The sequence below is a fragment of the Callionymus lyra genome, chromosome 5 (genome assembly GCF_982586985.1).
Source record: "Callionymus lyra chromosome 5, fCalLyr1.hap1.1, whole genome shotgun sequence".
NCBI classification, from domain to species: domain Eukaryota; kingdom Metazoa; phylum Chordata; class Actinopteri; order Syngnathiformes; family Callionymidae; genus Callionymus; species Callionymus lyra.
Genome location: NC_141822.1, coordinates 6,345,153 through 6,364,128, shown reverse-complemented (window position 1 = coordinate 6,364,128; position 18,976 = coordinate 6,345,153). Strand labels below are relative to the sequence as shown.

The window sequence follows — 18,976 nt, the reverse complement described above, 5'->3', positions numbered from 1 at the left end:
AAATACTTTTAAAACACAGTTGTGCGACTTACAAAGTTATACTACGAAGCCTTATAAAGTAATACCACAAAGCATTGCCAAGTAATACTACGAAGCTACACCAAGTAATACTACAGAGCCTCGCAGAGTAATACTACGAAGCTACGCCAAGTAATACTACTAAGCTATGCCAAGTAATACTACAGAGCCTCGCAGAGTAATACTACTAAGCTATGCCAAGTAATACTACAGAGCCTTGCAGAGTAATACTACGAAGCTACACCGAGTAATACTACTAAACTATGGCAAGTAATACTACAAAGCTACGCCAATTCATACTACTAAACTATGTCAAGTAATAATACTAAGCTACGCCGAGTAATACTACAAAGCCTTGCCAAGTAATACTACAGAGCCTCACACAGTAATACTACGATGCTACGCCAAGTAATACTACGCAGCTATGCCAAGTAATACTATGAAGCTATGCCAAGTAATATTACTAAGCTATGTCAAGTAATACTACGCAGCCATGCCAAGTAATACTACAAAGCTATGCCAAGTAATAATACTAAGCTATGCCAAGTAATACAAAGAAGTTATGCCAAGTAATACTACTAAGTTAGCCAAGTAATACTACGAAGCTATGCCAAGTAATATTACTAAGCTATGTCAAGTAATACTATGCAGCCATGCCAAGTAATACTACAAAGCTATGCCAAGTAATAATACTAAGCTATGCCAAGTAATACAAAGAAGTTATGCCAAGTAATACTACTAAGTTAGCCAAGTAATACTACAAAGCTATGCCAAGTTATACTACTAAACTATGCCAAGTAATACTACGAAGCTATGCCAAGTAATACTACTAAACTATGCAGAATAATATTACTAAACTATGCCAAGTAATATACGGAGCCTAACAAAGTAATACTACGAAGCATGAAGATTCACTGTCATCATGCAGCTTTACTGATGAGTTCACTGAACTTCTCTCTCGCAGGAACATTGTGTGGCCTTGACCCACAGTCACCTGGTCACCGGTCGATGGAACGATGACGCCTGTCACAAGCCTCACAGCTTCGTCTGCTCCAGGGACAAATGTGAGTGGAGGTCGACTGGAGGTCGACTGGAGGTCGACTGGAGGTCGACTGGAGGTCGCGTGTTCCTGTGACTGACTCTCTTTCTCTCGCCCTCCAGCCCAGTCCGTCCCCCCGCCGCCCCCCACCAGGAGCCCCTGCCCGGCCGACTACGTGTCCTGGTACAGCAGCTGCTACCGTCTGGTGGAGGAGGTCGCGACCTGGGAGGCGGCGCGGGCGACGTGCCAGCAGCAGGGCGGAGACCTGGCCAGCGTGGACATGAGCTACGACCAGGCCTTCCTGGCCGGCGCCGTCCTGCAGGGCCGGGCCGACGCCTGGATTGGACTCCGGCGACAGGTGAGTCGATAATACCCGCCCGAGAGACCCGCGTGACTCAAGCGCGCCCCCTTCAGGACGACGCCGACGGCTCCTACGCGTGGTCGGACGGGTGGCCGGTGTTCTACACCCACTGGGGCCCCGGGGAGCCCACAAACGTGGCGGGCGAGGGCTGCGTCAGCATGCACGCCTCGCGCTTCTTCCACGGGACCTGGAACGACACCCGGTGCGACGAGGCCAAGGCGTTCCTGTGCAAGATCTCCTCAGGTAGAGAAGTTCCTCCGCAAACGTGGTCACAAGTCTAACCGTCTAATCCTCGCCCAGACAAGCCGCCGCCCACGCCGGCGCCCGGGGACGGGAAGTGTCTGCCGTTCTGGAGGCCGTACGGCCGCCATTGCTACTTCGTGTACAACGGGCCGCAGGGCTTCTCCTGGCCGGACTCGCGCCACTACTGCGCTGAGGTGAAGGCGGAGCTGGCGTCGATCCACAGCCGGGCGGAGCTGGAGTTCATCCGGAGCCTCAACTACACCAGGAAACACCACGTCTGGATCGGACTCACCAGAGACGCCAACTGTAAGTCGCGCCCCGAAGTACGACGGACACCGGAGTGAACTCTGACCCCTCTACAGTCGGCTGGGGCTGGACGGACGGGTCGGCGCTGGCGTTCCTCAACTGGGCCCCCGGGGAGCCCAACTCCGCCTTCCACCCCGGCGAGGCGGCGCAGGAGAACTGCGTGGAGATGTTCGACGACGGACGCTGGAACGACAACAACTGTCTGGAGAAGAGAGGCTTCGCCTGCAGACACCGCCAGTGTAAGCTCGTGGCGGCGCCACCTACTGACCTCGGAACGACATGACACGGTTTCATGAAGCTTCACCGACACATCACTAGTTTTTACTTACTTTTTTATATTATATTTTGGTATTTTTAGGAATAACACTTTAAAGTCTTGATTAAATTTGAACTATTAATGACATAAAAAACTAATAATTAATTATCTGTCAGAAAAACTTTATAATTTTAGATTTATTTATTATTATTTATTTTAAATTCAATATAAACACCAGACAAAACAATTTCTCTGGAATCAGCCGTGATTGGATTAACTTGAGCGTCATTAGGTCACGTGATCGTCTGTGAGTCGCCTGATTGGCTGAGTTTGATCCAGTAGCTCGGTGGTCTGTTGGTCATGTCTGGTGACACCTTAAAATATAGAAAATATTCAATAAAATTACTTTAAATCATCAGAAGTTACGTTTCTTCTCCAGATTACACGACGGACGATGATGGAAAACCTATTTTCCCGACGGATGCCTCAGGACTGGACCGTGAGTACGACAGTAAACGACTGCGAGATTGTTTTCCGTCGTCATGGTTACTTTCCCGCAGAGGGAAGTTTGATCGCCATCGGCGTGATCGTGGCCGTGCTCCTGGTCTGCCTGGTGGCCGGCGCCGTGTACTACGTCTTCAACGTGCGAGGCTACAAGATGAGCGGCTTGAGTCTCCCGAGCAAGAGCAGCCAACGCATCGACGTGGTGAGTCTCGCCCTCCGTTCTTGTCTCGCCCTCCCTCTCTTAACCTCCCTCTCTTAACCTCCTCTCCTCCCTCCAGCCCGCCTTCTCCAACCCCAACTTCCCCGGAGAGTCCGACACCTGAGGCGTGTCGTTTTGTTTTGTACAGTTGACTTTTACAAACTCTGTAAATAAAAGAAATAAAGATTCTTCGGAAAAATAAACAAAGATTTCCAATGAAACGAGTCGACTCCAGTGTTTATTGATCAAAGTCTTTCACACGTTTTCCCAGAAGCCCTTGCAGGTCGGCGTCGGAGGGTTTTGAATAGAGCGAACATTTGAATAAAGATTCAAATAATTAAATCGACATTAGTTTTCGTCTAATTTCGCGGCTCGGGGAGAATAAAGTTCCGCAGCGACAGGAAGACGAACCTGAAGCTTTGAAACTAGAGACGGATGTTTATCGTGAGGAACAAACGTTCAGAAGACGAGAAGTTTGACTTCCATCCACGATACTCTCGAGCGTCGATCAAGAATCACCGTGGAAGGAAAGAGTGAGTTAAAGAAAGTTTTATTTGTTCCTGCGTGAGAAAATGAGGATCAAGATGGCCGCCGCGACTCGACTCGTGTAAAGTGCAAATTATATAAATATTCACAAACAAAAAATGTTTTTTTTTTTTTTTTTGCTGCCGAGTCCAGTGATGTCGTAGGTCGACGTGGTTTTTTGTTTTGATTCCAAGGCACGCGAGGCGTCTGCGCCTCCGGGTCAGAGTCCGGGTCACTTTACCTTCCGGGCGTCCAGCCTGAACCAGGCCACGCCCTGTCGGGCGTAACGCACCACTGAGGTCACGCCGGAGGCCAGAGTCAGTCGCCCCATGACAGAGTCCAGGTCCGTCAGCAGACCTGAGACATGTTGACACGAAACAAACATCAGTTTCTGTTTCACGTTAATTTGACATCATTTGCTGCTTCATACTGAAAAAAACAAACTACATTTCTGACTGTTAAGAACATCGAGCATCGAGTGGCTTCGTAATACTACTGTAGAATATCTTGGAGTAATAGTGTACAGAGTAACACTACAGTAACCCAGTGTGTAATACTATAGTGCCTCACAGAGTACTACTACAGTGACTGGCGGAGTAATACTACTGTGACTTGCGGAGTAATACTACTGTGACTTGCGGAGTAATGCTACAGTGACTGGCGGAGTAATGCTACTGTGACTTGCGGAGTAATGCTACAGTGACTGGCGGAGTAATGCTACAGTGACTTGCGGAGTAATGCTACAGTGACTGGCGGAGTAATGCTACAGTGACTTGCGGAGTAATGCTACTGTCACTGGCGGAGTAATGCTACTGTCACTGGTGGAGTAATGCTACAGTGACTGGCGGAGTAATGCTACTGTGACTTGCGGAGTAATGCTACTGTCACTTGCGGAGTAATGCTACTGTGACTTGCGGAGTAATGCTACTGTCACTGGCGGAGTAATGATACAGTGACTGGCGGAGTAATGCTACTGTGACTTGCGGAGTAATGCTACTGTGTTTTGCGGAGTAATGCTACTGTGACTTGCGGAGTAATGCTACTGTCACTTGCGGAGTAATGCTACAGTCACTGCCGGAGTAATGCTACTGTGACTCGCGGAGTAGAATCATGGAGCAATACTACAGTGACTCATGGAGTAGACTCGAGGAGTAATACTACGGTGACTGACGGAGTGGTACTACAGTGAATGACAGAGTGGTACTACATTGACTCACGGAGTAATACTACAGTAAATCACGGAGTAGAATCATGGATTAATACTACAGTGACTCACGGAGTAGACTCATGGATTAATACTACAGTGACTCACGGAGTAATACTACAGTAAATCACGGAGTAGACTCATGGAGTAAAAGTACGGTGACTGGCGGAGTGATACTATGGAGTTTCATGAGGTAATACATTAAATCTATTTTTAGTAAATATTTTTTAGAAAAACACATTATGTGGTTGTTTGTCTCTTTGTGATCTGCTGGCGATCTGTCCAGGGTGTCCCTGCCTCGTGATAAAGTGAGTACCTGAAGGAAACATATTGTTCCACAACAAGCTCCTCCCCCTCGCAACAAGCCCCCCCCTCACAACAAGCTCCTCCCCCTCACAACAAGCCACACCTACCGCTGCCGTGCCTCGCCAGCTCCTCCGCCTGCTCCCACATGTTGTGAGCACTCAGACACAGCGTGGTGATGTTGACGTAGGCGATGGTCATCTGACCGATGGACTCTGGGATGGCGACGGGTCCCGGGCCGCTCTGCCTGGAGCCGCTGGACGACGCCGGGGACGGCACCGCGGGCATGGGGGACGGAGTACTGGAGCCCCTGAGGCAGCACGGACAGGAAGTTGAGGCGAGAGACCCGGCAGGTGAACGACGGGCGGGTCTTACCTGAACGTTCCGGGAGGATCCTGCTTCACGGGAGCCGAGGTCTGAAATCAAAGAGGTCGTCAGAGGTCAGGTTCAGGAGAGACGACCAGCAGGGGGCGCCACAGACACTCACACTGAAGTGATCCGCCAGAGTCTTCGAGTAGTTAAGTGCGGTTTTTTGCTTTTGCTGGAACATCGCCATCTGCAGGAGAGCCTGACACCTCAGACTGCAGGAGAAGTTCGTCAGAGACTTCAAGGTTGGATCAAACATTTGAAAGGTTTACGTTTGGATTCTTTTATTGAAAAATTGTTGCCATTTTATTGTGTTGAATCATTTAATTGAATCATTTATATATTAAAGGTTTGTTTGTTGATGCTTCCATTTTCTTAAATAATTGAATGGTTGAATTTAAATTGTGTTTAATTATTTTTAATCAATGACTTAAAAAAATATTTTCAAAATGAATTTCTATATATATATATATATATATATATATATATATATATATATATATATAGAGAGAGAGAGAGATATTTTATTTACACATGGAGTCTGATATTCCAATACAAAGAATTGAAAAACAAATGTTCCAAATTAAAAAAAACATTTTGTATCCACTTAATTCAATACAAAAACATTTGTATAATAGAGTTATTATGATTGACTGAAAGTTTGATCCAGTAGATCGGTGCTCTGTTGGTAATGTCTGGTGACTCTGTTATACCAACGTGTTGATATTGAATTTAAAAGACTATGAATTAAAAAATATTGAATTTACACCTTTTTTTTTTTTGAATTATTGGAATTAGAAAATCAAACCCTGTGTGTAAAAAAATATTCAAACATTTTTATTCAATAATATAATATTCAATTATTCAATATTATGATAAAATAAAATAATGAATTGAAATAAAAAATATTAAAGAAATAAATCATAGTAAAATGTTTCTCTTACCACAGAACGACGAAGTCCTTCTCCGACGGCGACCAGGCCACGTCGTCGGCGCTCTTCAGCTTCACCACGAACCTGCGAGAGTCAAGTTTTAGCGACGACTCATCCGTTGCCGGGGTCCTGACCCGTGGACCGGTTCTTACTTGAGCAGCTCCACGGTCTCGGCGAACATGGTGTAGGCGGACAGAGGCAGCTGCGGGTGCTGCTCCATGGCGATGCCGCTCTCCACGAAGTACATGGCGGCGTCCAGGTAGTTCAAGGCTTTGCTGAGCCTGTCGGACTGAGGTCGAGCATCAGCCTCGTGTTTGCGCGAGTGGGAGTCACGTGAACAAACCTCTGCGTCGGCTTTGTGCTTCAGTTTCTTGGCCTCTTTGATGTAGTGCTTCGCCGAGTGTTGCCTGCGGGAGACATTAGAACGTTTTTCATTTACACGCCAATAAATCTCACTGAACAAGGAGCTCAAATGTTTGAAGCAGAAAAAACTTTAAAAATAAAAACACAATTACAATCTTGTATTTTCTGCATTACATTGACAGCATTATTTTATTTTATTTGTTTTTACTTCAAATTAATGCACCAGTTTGTGTAGTTAAACTTTGTGATGTTTCTTGACTAGTTGTACTTGTACTACTCCATAAGACTTGGTCGTATAGCTCGGAGTAATACTATAAAACCGCACCAGCTTCTTGTCGCCTTGAAGTCAATGAATTGCAGGACATGACTTAATAAGTCTGGATTGTAGTGATGTGTTGATGAAGCTTCATGAAACAGTGTGATTATCTTCAGAGTCCACTAGATGGTAGTGATGTGTTGATGAAGCTTCATGAAACAGTGTCATTATCTTCAGAGTCCACTAGATGGTAGTGATGTGTTGATGAAGCTTCATGAAACAGTGTCATTATCTTCAGAGTCCACTAGATGGTAGTGATGTGTTGATGAAGCTTCATGAAACAGTGTGATTATCTTCAGAGTCCACTAGATGTTAGTGATGTGTTGATGAAGCTTCATGAAACAGTGTCATTATCTTCAGAGTCCACTAGATGGCGTCCCTGCACTATTTTCCTTTGTTTTGTCCATGTACTCTGAATAAACTTCACGTCATTGTTAAACTGATGGCGCCACCTATTGACCTCTGAACAACATGAAGCTTCACTGGATTGTGACCCATGAGGGAATTTTTTTTTTTTTTTTTTTTTAAACACATGATTCAAGAACAACACTCTAAACCCAACAGGACTTTAAAGTCTGCACAAGTAGAGGCTACACAGAGTGAATAGATTCCTACAGCAATAGATTCCTGCAGATCAACAGAAAGTAGGTCACAAATCTGACGAGTCCCCATCAAACTAAATATTTGTGTTGCTCCAGGAAGAAAGAGAAGCTTCTGAATGTGTGAATATTCCATTAAACAACGTACTGGTCTCCAAAGTTGAGCAGCGGCCTGCGAGTCCCAGACTTCGTCTTGGAGGAAGATGATTGCTTCTGAAAAAAAAAAGTCACAGTATTTTAATCAAATATGAAAGTTTAGGAAGATTGACAAAATGAATAAATTTATAGAATTTGGTCAAGAAGAGCAGATGTCATTGTATATTATAGATCCTCTAGTTATAAAAACACACTTTCTGACGATGGTCTGTGTGAAATCTGCTGCATCTTATGAAAGTGCATCAGTGACATCTGAAGATTGACTTGTAAGAATTTAACTTTTCAAACGTTGAGCATTGGTAACTGGTAACTATTATACCATTGTTTTAGATTAAATTTAAAAGGCTACGGATAAAAACATTGAATATAGGAACTTTATTTTTTAAATAAAATATCAAACTCTCTGTATGTATGTATGTATGTATATAGATATATATAAATATATATATATATATTCAACCTTTCAATATGAGTAAAATTTAAATGATAACATGAAAGATCAAAAATGTTTTGTCAATGTTTAAACACAACATAAATTATTAAATGAATGCCCATGACTGACTACAGGGGGCGCTAAATAACAAAACCCAAAAGTACCTTTTCACCGAGCACATGCTCTCGTTTCTCGCTCTTCTTCTTGTGAGCGTCTGGAGCTTCTTTGGTCTGGTCAGACTTGTGAGGCTTCGATTCCTTCTTGGCTACTGGAAGAGTCGAGTGACTTCTCTTGAGCTTCTTTGGCTCCAGACCCCCCACTGTTTCGCAGCTTCTGTTCGTGTCAGAGAAACACTCTGTTGAAACATGAAACTACGACGAACTGGGTTCACTTACTCCTGTTTTACAGCCGGGGCGGACTTTTTACTTTCCAGTTTTCTTTTCTTGGTTTTCACATTCATATCAACCTGAGAACAAACAAACATTATTTTTTGCTCCTCAGTGTTTGAGCATCGTTTTCTCTCGTCACCGTTTCAGTCCTCGACTTCTTGCTGCTGTGCTTTTGACTCTTTTCATTGCCGTCTTTTTCTTCCGGCGCCGACGTCCTCTTGGCGCTCGGGGGTTTCTCATCATGGGGCCCGGGGGCCCGAGGCGGTCTCGAGAGCAGACTGAGCTTGATCTTCACCACCAGGGTCACGGGCGGCCGTGACGGCCTCTGAGAACCTTTTCTATCATGTCTGCTTTTCTTGGTGTCCTTATGAGAGCCGGGGGTCTTTTGAGGCTCGTCCGCGGCCTTCGCCGACTTGACTTGTGCAGGTTTGACTGCAGGGGGCGCCGGGGAGGGCTCGGGTGGGCAACGTGGCGTCAGGTCCTCCGCTCTGAGCTTCTTCTTGCTGAGCTCCAGGGAGGCGTGTTTGGAAGTCTTTCTAGCTTCTGCGTGGCTACTTTTCTTGTGTGTTTTCGTTTTCACCTTCGGTCGGTCTGTGAGGACTTCTTTGATCTGCGCTGATTTCACTTCCGCCTCAGATTTAACAGGACAAACGATCTTTCCGGGAGCACGACCGGTTTGCTGGACGACCGACTGCTTCTCCTGACTTCCTTCCTGGCTCTCGACACGACGTTCGGGATCTGAACCGTCGCCAATGCGATGTTCCCGCGGAGGTGAAAGCCGAGATTCCCTGGAGGGAGCGCCGGCTCCGCCGGGGGGTGGGACGCGCTCGCGGGGACCCTCGTGAACACGTGATCCTCCTTGGCAGTCGCTGCCGGGAATCTGTTGGCTGGACCCGATCCAGTTCCCGAGCTGCCAGTCGCCCCGGGTCACTGCCGCAGCGTGGGTCTATGAATAGAGCGATATCGAGGGCTCAAAGATGTGGAAATGGAGACTTCCTGGCGAATAAGAGACGGCGTTACCTCAGTGGTGGAGCAGCCGGCGGGAGGCTGAGAGTCCACGGCGGCACTTTCCCCGTCCGACTCGGACCTGGAGCCGTCCGACTCGCTGGAGCTCGCAGACTCTTCCTTGATGTCGTCCACCACACTACAAACACCACAAACACTGGTTCACCACGTTTTCTGTACATTTTCATTTCACTTTGTGTTGAGTTCAGTGATGTGTTGATGAAGCTTCATGAAACAGTGTCATGTTGTTCGGGGGTCAGTAGGTGGCGCACTCAGTTTAAAAATGATGTGAAGTTTCTTCAGAGTACATGTTTAAAACAAAGGAAAATGGTGCAAAGACGCCATCTAGTGGACTCTGAAGATAATGACACTGTTTCATGAAGCTTCATCAACACATCCCTAGTTTTGTTCATCTCTTCTTTTCTAGTGAGAGCTCCAACTATTTCTGTGATGTTCTCAGTGTCCAAGACAAAAATTTGTTTCACTGTCACAAATTAAAAATGTTTATTCAAAATGTTTTAGATATTTTTAAGGCTTTGAAATGTAATATTTATCACAGTTATTTTATGGGTTTATATTTCAATAAAGGGTGTATAAAGTATCAGATTTTTATTTATTTAAAAATGTAGAAATTTAGAACAATGAAATCCTGCGAGATCCCAGCGATGACTGAGGACGAGAGGATACAGTGACTCCAGCAGCTTTTAAAGCTGATGTTTGGACATATGTTGTACAATTGCATAACCAGATTCTTGCCAAATACACACCACTAATAAACACAAGTCTTCTTTGAACCCTATTTTTGACGTGGTACAATAATTTGCAAGGAAAAGCATCTTCTTTCATATTCTCTGTATGTCAGTTCACAGAGGTCGTTCATTTATCGCCGGAATTATTGTTGTCATTTTTTTCCGAAGATAGTGACCATTTTATTTTTCAATTTTGTATGAATAAACAACATTTACATAAACTTAAAAGCTGACATTCAGGAGTAAACGAATGCTCCTCCCATGATGCAACACTAATAGACTCAGAATTAAACAGCCTAAAGGCACAAGGAATGGATGAGTCCCTGAGTTTGGGGGCAGGAGTGAAAGGACGATTCTATTCCATGTTAATCTTTTTATCCTTTGCATTTTGTTATTTTTAATTATATTTAGACTTGGATCGTGTCATCTTGCATTTTCTTTTTATTGCACTTTGTTCTTGTTTCATGAATCTATCGTCTGTGTTGTGAGCTGGAAAAACTATTTCCCGAAGGAGACCTCCAGAGGATCAATAAAGTTGATCTAATCTAATACAAGTTTACATCCCTCTCAGTCAAATGAACGGCTCCTATAATGCTTTGCCGCCCAGCAACCCATCCCAGCGGAAGATCACTTTTGACGTAGTAACATATATAATTAAAAATACACAATTGTAGCGACCAATCAGCCGTCTCTAAACAGAGCAGTGTGTAGAAATGCATCATGGGAGTTCACTCTTTTGTTGGCACCAAAGTTCTGTGGTTGTTATTAAGGTTATCTGTCGTTAAAATAAATCATCCGTTTGTAACAGTGTGAACAAAGACAATGAACTCTAGTGTTTTCAGCTGCAGCTTAATACAATATATTTGAATACGTAGTACCGAGTGTCAAGTTAAAGTGTGAGACTGCAGAAGGTGAACCTCTTCACGGCGAGGAAACACTGTGTATCTGAATCAGTTCACTTACGATGCCGAGCTCTGCAGGTCGGGCACAGGAGGAATTCCAGGAGAGTGCAAGTCTATTCCTGTGAGACAAATTTAGGGATTACAGAAGTTAATCACGGAACGTAACCAATTGTAAAATTCCAAAGCCATTAATAAATCGAGGCCTGGAGCCAACGGCTTTTTATAGCGTTAGTCAACGATTATTTCAATCCAGAAGTCGAGTTGACTCACTTTGTACGGGACCAGAGGAAACAACTTTTACTTCCTGTAGAAACAAAGACACGGGTCATCGTTTTCACTTTCTAAAACATTTATAACACTGATTTTGTTCTGGTTTATTTGTTCTCATCAAACTCATTTCCACGCTCACTACCTTTTTTCAACTACATAGAATCTTAATGACAAAATCTGGTTCAACCGTTTAGTAAAACTTTACTGATTACCAAATACATTGATCTGAAGCCAAACTGTTGTTCATTAGTTACCTTCACTATCGTCGCCAAGTCTGGATCCTCCTTAAAAGTATGTAAAGGTGAGAGAAGAGGAGGCCATGGATGGATCAGTTCCTAAAAGTAAAAAAAAAAAAGATTTTTATAATTTCTTTATTAATTAATACCTTTACATTTCTGTGTAGATTGGTTTCATAAATAACGTGGGACGTGAATCCAACATCTTATCAATATATAAAGCCAATAACCTGTCAATCCTAAATGTTTCTTGCAAATCATTACGATAAAATTTTCCAGAAAAGTGTTGAATTTTTTTTAGAAATAAACAACCTTGAAATATATTTGCAGTGACCTTGAAACGACCCTGTTCTCTATCCCATGAGAAAATGATGATCGTGACCAAAAAGCAAAGACAACAAAACTTATTTGACCAAATTGTACTTAAAGCAGAGTTGGTCAGCCATAAAAATACAATAAAAATTCTCATTTAAGGTAGTTTTTTAAGATTTACATAAAATGTCAAACTATATTGACACGCCTTCAAAAATCATGTGAATTTCAATTAAAGCCTTTGATGCAAATCAGTTTATTTGACTATTAACTCACCCTTAAAATGTCTTCCACACAAACCAGTCTCTCGGTCTTTGTCTGTGAGGGGAAAAAAAAGTAAGGAAAATTCAGTGTAAAATAAAAAATGTATTTGAATCAGTTTCAATATTGAACTGTTCTGGCTCAGCAATGACGTTTGTCAATGTGTTCATTAAAATACAGAAAATCAAATTTTGATCAAATTTTTAAACACTAGACCAAATAAAGAAGAAAAGGTACATTTGTTATGCATCCTAGTAAATACCATCAACCATCTTGACTTATGAAACACAACAACAAGCCAACACAATAAAGTGCAACAACAAAACATTTACAACATAAGTCAAGGTGGAAACTACCATGTTATTCAGGTACTGGTCAGTACAGTCAAGTACATTTCAGATCAGTTGTTCTGACTAAGCCAGATCAGAATCAATCATGTCAAAATAGACAAAGTATATTTTATTCCAATCATTTTTTCCCCCCATTTTATTGTCAATATCTGGAATACAAGAGGGTGTGCGACCAAAGCAAAAAGATTGCAGTTTTGTATGTTGATACAGGTTACGTAACATTGGAATCATCACAGATGTTAATATTGTACCAGGAAAATGCAAATAAGTCGTTCTGACATTAGGGGTCAAAGTCTTCTATGAAACTTTAGTAAATCACAACAATAAGTTTAGGCTGAATTATGGAATCAGTGCCTTTGAAATATTCAATTTAAAAGGCTACTAATAAAAAAATTAGAAAATGTATTTTGTAATTACAAAACATACATGAAAATCCAATTGTTTTACATGTACAAAGCCTTTAAAATTTAAAAATAGTGGAACTATTGTACCAACATTTGTATATGGGCACGGCCTGACGCGAGATTTGAAATTAAAAGGCAACAAATAAAAAAAAATAAAAAAAATAGTCTTATCCCATTTTATAACCTTAATCCATAATTTGGTCGTGGGGGCAGCAGCTTCAACAGGGAGGCCCAGACTTTCCTCTCCCCTGCTACAGCGTCTAGCTCTTCCCAGGGGCCCTAATGCATTTTAAGGCCAGCTGAGAGACCGTCTGTGCCCGGTCTACTGCATGACCTGAAGGCCTCACAAGCTTGGATAGGACGCCCAAGTCACCTCAACTTAGAGGAGCGACTCTACTCCGAGCCTCTCCCCGGTGACCATCCTGCTCACCTTATCTCTAAGGGAGAGCCCAGCCACCTTTCAAGTCATCGGTTGCTTGTACCCACAATTTTGTTCTTTCAGTCACGACTCACGATTCAGGACCATAGTTGAGGGTAGGGACATGGATTGACTGGTATACAGAGAGCTTCATCTTTTGTTTTAGCACCTTTTTTACCACCACAGTTCGGTGCAAAGTCCGCGTTACTGCGCTTGCTGCCCCCGATCCGCCTATCGCCCGAACTCATACACCGTTCTTCCCTCACTCGTGAACAAGACTCCAAGATACTTAAAGTCCTTCACTTGGGGTAGGATCTCATTCCAAACCTGGAGAACACAGTACCTTATTCTGACGCAGAACCACATCATCCTCAAAAAATGAGTGACCCTATCTTAAACCCTTTCGTCTGGAAAGTCTAAACCCCGCCTATCGAACCAGGCTCTGACACCATTTGTACAGAAAACAGCAAGTCCTTATCAGGGTGTCTGATCCACTATGTTACATGTGGCACCCTCCACAGGAATCTCCAAGGGACACAGTCAAACACCTTCTCCAGATCCACAAACCACAGAGGTTGGACAAACCCCCATGCATCATTACCAATACTGCCGAAGTTGAAGAGCTAATCCGCAGTTCCACAACCTGGACTAACACCCCATCGCTACCCCTTTATCCAAGGTTCATCTATTCAACGGATCTACCTTTCCAGTATCCCCAAGTAACCTGTGCAAGGGCGACTGAGGAGTGTGATCCCCTCCAAGCAATTTGAACCCACCTTTCGCTCCCCCTTCATTAAAAAAAAGGAACCACTAACCCAGTCAATCGAGAAGTACTTCCCCGGAAGATCATGCGATGTTGCAGAGGCATGTCAGCCAAGACCGACCCACGACATCTAAGACCTTGAGAAACTCTGGGCGGATCTCATCCACCCCGAGGTCCTGCCACAGAGTACCTTTTTGATCACCTCGGCAACCTCCAAACCAGAGATGGAGGAACCCATGTACGAGTCACCTGACCCAGTCTCATCCATAGAAGGCAGTTTGGTGGGATTGAGGAGCTCTTGGAACCTTTCCTTCCACAGATTAAAAATGTCCTGAGCACAGTGTAGACAGTGCACTGCTTCCACCTCCAGTCCGATTACGCACCGGAACCTCAACAAAGCCGTATGGAAGTCATTCTCCATGGCCCAAACCCATTTATTTTTGCCTCAGCTACTGCAACATTTGCCTGACGGTAGCTAGCTTCCTCAAACGTCCCACTGGCCAATTTAAGCCTTGTATTAGCAGACTCCGCAATTGAGGCAGGGAACATGGCCTATTTCATACTTTATGTTCTCCGCCTTTTATTGGCATGGTTGAAGTTCTCTTGGAGGGCGATAGTTAAAGTTCCCTCTGAAATTCCTAGTGGTCCCTCAAAATGGGTGTAGGTTCAGCCACCAGACTAGGGCCGACTCATATCGCAAAAGTTGCGACAGTGTAAGAACAACCGTATGGCTAAAATGCAAACAGTGTCTTGACTTCATGGAGTTCCAGCCGTCATAACCAGAGGCTAGAAGTGAGTTCTTATGACACGAACGACTCATCCAATAAGACGATGGCAACACGGACGAATGAAAGAACCCCCAGGGTTTCGATTATAGGTTACATCCTGACATCAATACGTACATTAGTATCGTGACGCGTGTTGCTAGCATGATCGTGTGCACCCGTGTTAATGCTAAAGTTAATTACCTTGTACAATCAAACAAGTCAAATAGTATCCATTACAATGCTCTAAAATACAAGACTGACCTCCAAATAATGAAGCAATTCCTCCGACTTGACGTGGTTGATGGTTGGACTCAGTAGTGGCTCCAACGGTTCTGGAGGAGGCTTGAGATCTGGTGAATAACTGCCCGCCTGGTCCTGACCATCCATAGGGCGCACATAAGCCGTCGGCTTCTTGGTCATGGTTGAGCTGGGCTGCTTCGTGGACAGGAGGGAAGCGAAGGTTTGGGGGAGAAGTGGGTTCACTCGCTGCAGGGGTCCCTCTTCCTTTACCGGACACTTGGAAGCCTCCGTGGCACTGTGGCCATCTGTAGGTTCTGGTTTTGGGAGGAGTCGCTCCTTATTACGCACTTTATTATTCCCTGTAGGTTGACAATCTTTTGAGGGTAGAAAAGGTGACGACTCAACCGTCGTGTGAGAACGCTCCCTGAGATCCGAGATGGGCTGCTGCTGTGAGGACAACTTGTCGAGTTCAGTCTTTGGCAGTGTGGATCCACTTCCATAGCGGTCAGAGGACTGAGAGGGAAAGCCATAACTGGTGGAGGCGTTTTGATTGTGGAGCAGAGGTGGGAGATGGGAGCTTCCATGGAACGGAGTCGGTAAAGGCTCGGTGTTAGAGGGATTGATGCTACCGACGTCTTCGTAACTCCCTAGCAGCATCCGGATCTTGTTGGACAGAGCATCTTCCCTTTTGTTCGTCTGCAACAAGAAACACAGAAGAAGAAAAATTACTTTTAAAGACATTCCAAATTGCATACTGTGGAATTCAAGAGCCACTCTTATCACACTGATGCAGAAGAGTCAAGTGCATTTCAATGCAGCCAATTAAAGGAATACCTTAAATGAGAAACCAGTCTTGAAAGGAAACCGACACACAGTGGAAACAAAAGCAATTACACACTTAAGAGTCAAATACCTTGTATAGTTCACCAAAGAGCGGCTCATTCTCCGTGTGTTGCTTCTTGGCTTGGCTCGTTTCCTGGTTCCTCTGTTCTCTGGCCTGGAGGCGAAGACGGTTTCGTTCCTCACTGTGGCTGCTGTGATGCACAAGAAAAATGGAGAGTGAATTTGAGGAAAAATCCTCGAAGATTATGGATCATGCATGAACAAAACTCTACACACAATTGTTCCAAGTAACTATGTTGTTTAGTTATGTTCAAGCATAGACTGGTAACTGTACTGTTGGAAGGACACAATTGTATTGTCGTTCAGGGATTTAAAGTACTAGACATCTCTTAAACTAGGCTGTCCAGAATTTGCATTTATTTGATTTGCCTCCCAAAAGAGGACAAGTCAAATAAATGCTGATTGTTAAAAAAAACATGGAGTGCAAGATAATCTTGATAAACTTAAATATCACAACTTTTTTTTCACAATACCATATTGATATTCAACAGCACTCTATCGATGATTTATTTTCTTTGAGTTTCAAATAATAATTTCCTTTGATCATAATTATTTTATAGTTTTTTTATTACAAAGAAGTGCATTTTAAATCCAATCATTTGATCTTCCTTTTTTTCCCCCCCTATTTACAATTATCAGGAAATAATTACAGCTTTTGTTCATTTTTGTGTTGCAATTAAACTTCCAGCCGCTAGATGGCAGCATTAATTATGTCCTCTGCAGCTAAAGGAATAATGAAATCCTTTGAGATCCCAGTGATGACTGAGGGCGAGAGGATACAGTGGACTCCAACAGCTTTTAGAGCTGATGCTTGTTCATATTTTGGTTTGAAAACAAATGAAAGCAGTTACGACTTCGTCAAGAGTCATGTGGTCTGTAAATACTACAACACCAGAGTCAAGTACTCGACTATACTACATCCTTGTTCCTACAGTATCACAGTATATTGCAATGTATTGTAGCCTTTATCGTGATATGTATTTTATCAACAGATTGTTGAAAAAAACACATCCCTACAAAACAAAACAAAAAAAAATTGCTACACAACCGGTAATTTCTCTTCTCTTTTAAAGTTCAACCATACGGTCTACCTTTAATGGAACTCGAGCAGTGAGAGAACATGTAATCACCATAAATAAAACATTTATATAAATGTTTACTGGACAGTACGTCCATACTTGACTACAATAAACTCAATTAATATTAACCATGAATGCATTTTTAAAATAAAAAATTAAGAATACAATACATTTGGTGGGAATTCAGTATGATCAATCTTGCTTGGCAATAATAATTATAATATTAATGAATGTATATTTAGTATATCCATATCATTCTCTAAATTGGTTAAGTAAATAAATGATTTAAATGTTGTATAACTCTTATAACTTTTCTAACTTTATAAATATTATGAGGCCCTAAAAGGGTCTTGTAGTATGTAGATGGGAGAATTTCTGAAATAATTATTTAAATACAATCACAAGTTATAATAACAAAGTCATTGTTAAAAGTTATAACATAATATTCAATAAATAAATTATAAACTGTCAAAAAAAGGCTCAAAACATTCCAAGAGTTATACAATTTTACTGGAAGTTTAATGAAAATTAAAAGTAGAAAAAAATGTTGCCGTATAATCCTGCAGAATGAAACGATATAAAAATGTAAAAGTGGATCAATATTATAGTGACACCAAAACATCAAAAATATTACAAATACATAGCATAATTAACTACAGGAAAATATTTTCACCTTAAATTATGATGCAAAAAATAGTATAGTATTTTAAAAAGAAAACAGTAACTCTGGGGTTTAAATAAACGACTCAAGGAAACAAATAAAAACGACTGGAATTCCTGTTGTGTTATCAGTTTTATCTTGCCCTTTAAAGTATACACCTTATTGAATATTGTTTTTATTGTTTAAGCGCGTTGTGACCCTGGTCTGGAAAAGCGCTTAAACAAATAAAAAATGACTTACTTACTTACTTACTATAACAAAATGAACTACATTAAAAGGATAAGATAATTTAATAAATCATTCACATTACTAAAACAGTTGACAAAAGATGATAAAGGATCTTAAAAGAATAGCTAAAAATCCAGGATGTTCCGAGTGAAAAGAAGGAAACTTTGGTAAGAAAGTAAACACTTGGACCAGCTGGTGTCAATCATAACTCTCTCCCTTTACAGCTGATCCTCTGCCTTCAGAAGCGACTCTCGAAGAACCACCTCGTTCCTGCACGAACAACCCTGCTTTACTGACGACACGACCTCGCTGGGAGACTTTCGCAGAGTTAGTTTATTTAATTATTATTTTCTTTGAGTATGAAGTGAGGTTTAAAAATGTTATCAGTGCAGGCAGCTAGCCTGCCATGCTAACTGCTAGCCGCCGCCGCTGCCTTACCTCGCCTGAGCGGCCATGGTCTTAAAAGTTGTTCGTCATCGACGCCTGACAGTCATCTCGTTCGGTTACATTGTTTACCGGCTACTGCGACTAGTTTAACTGCTAGTTTGTCAACGGATCCTCGGCTCGGGCGTAGTTTTGACACTTGTCTGAATGTCTGCTAGCTTTGCGTGTTTCTCTGCTGCTGCCGGACTATTCCACTCGTGCCTCCTCCCGGGGGGTGTGGGGGGCGAGCCTGTGATTTATACACCTGAAACTCAATAGTGATTTTTAAAAGCGATTGATTCCTATTTATAACTACATTTAACCCGACAAGACACACAAGGCGACTACAAAACAAGTCGTAATCTTCATTTTAATATTGTTTTCTAAATCAACATAAACTTTGACGAAACTCCGCCCCCCCCCATCGAGGGCCGGACATGGTACAGTCACGTTTGTTGACATGTGAGATTTACTACAAAAGTGATAAGATTCG

The 18,976-nt window shown here is 42.7% G+C and overlaps 2 protein-coding genes across 2 annotated transcripts in view; one reads left to right on the top strand and one right to left on the bottom strand.

Annotated features, from left to right (window-relative positions):
- Positions 1-3,050, top strand: part of LOC148079158 (uncharacterized) — a 33,415-nt gene extending 30,365 nt beyond the window's left edge. Inside the window, exons 42-49 of the mRNA XM_087790615.1 lie at positions 983-1,082; positions 1,180-1,415; positions 1,472-1,661; positions 1,719-1,967; positions 2,024-2,206; positions 2,663-2,722; positions 2,784-2,929; positions 3,006-3,050. Coding sequence (XP_087646741.1) covers positions 983-1,082; positions 1,180-1,415; positions 1,472-1,661; positions 1,719-1,967; positions 2,024-2,206; positions 2,663-2,722; positions 2,784-2,929; positions 3,006-3,050 — 1,209 coding nt within the window. The remainder of the gene's footprint in view (positions 1-982; positions 1,083-1,179; positions 1,416-1,471; positions 1,662-1,718; positions 1,968-2,023; positions 2,207-2,662; positions 2,723-2,783; positions 2,930-3,005) is intronic.
- An 85-nt stretch (positions 3,051-3,135) lies between these two features.
- aff1 (ALF transcription elongation factor 1) lies at positions 3,136-18,685 on the bottom strand. The gene is made up of 19 exons (XM_087790613.1): positions 18,499-18,685; positions 16,103-16,223; positions 15,211-15,885; positions 12,263-12,304; positions 11,693-11,773; positions 11,439-11,472; positions 11,230-11,287; positions 9,533-9,656; positions 8,652-9,458; positions 8,519-8,589; positions 8,288-8,456; positions 7,683-7,747; positions 6,600-6,663; positions 6,409-6,545; positions 6,269-6,340; positions 5,446-5,539; positions 5,334-5,374; positions 5,069-5,268; positions 3,136-3,808 (listed from the first exon to the last, which is right to left on the bottom strand). The coding sequence occupies exons 1-19, from the start codon at positions 18,513-18,515 to the stop codon at positions 3,684-3,686; spliced, it is 2,997 nt and encodes a 998-aa protein (XP_087646739.1). The 5' UTR covers positions 18,516-18,685; the 3' UTR covers positions 3,136-3,683.
- Between the last annotated feature and the right edge of the window lie 291 nt (positions 18,686-18,976).

Bases quoted from the DNA above. Each gene is read 5' to 3' on its own strand.
- aff1 (XM_087790613.1), bottom strand. The intron at 7,748-8,287 runs GTACTTTTGGGT...TTTTTTTTTCAG, and splicing joins AGCATGTGCTCGGTGAAAAG to AAGCAATCATCTTCCTCCAA. The intron at 6,664-7,682 runs GTACGTTGTTTA...TGTCTCCCGCAG, and splicing joins CTGCTCAACTTTGGAGACCA to GCAACACTCGGCGAAGCACT.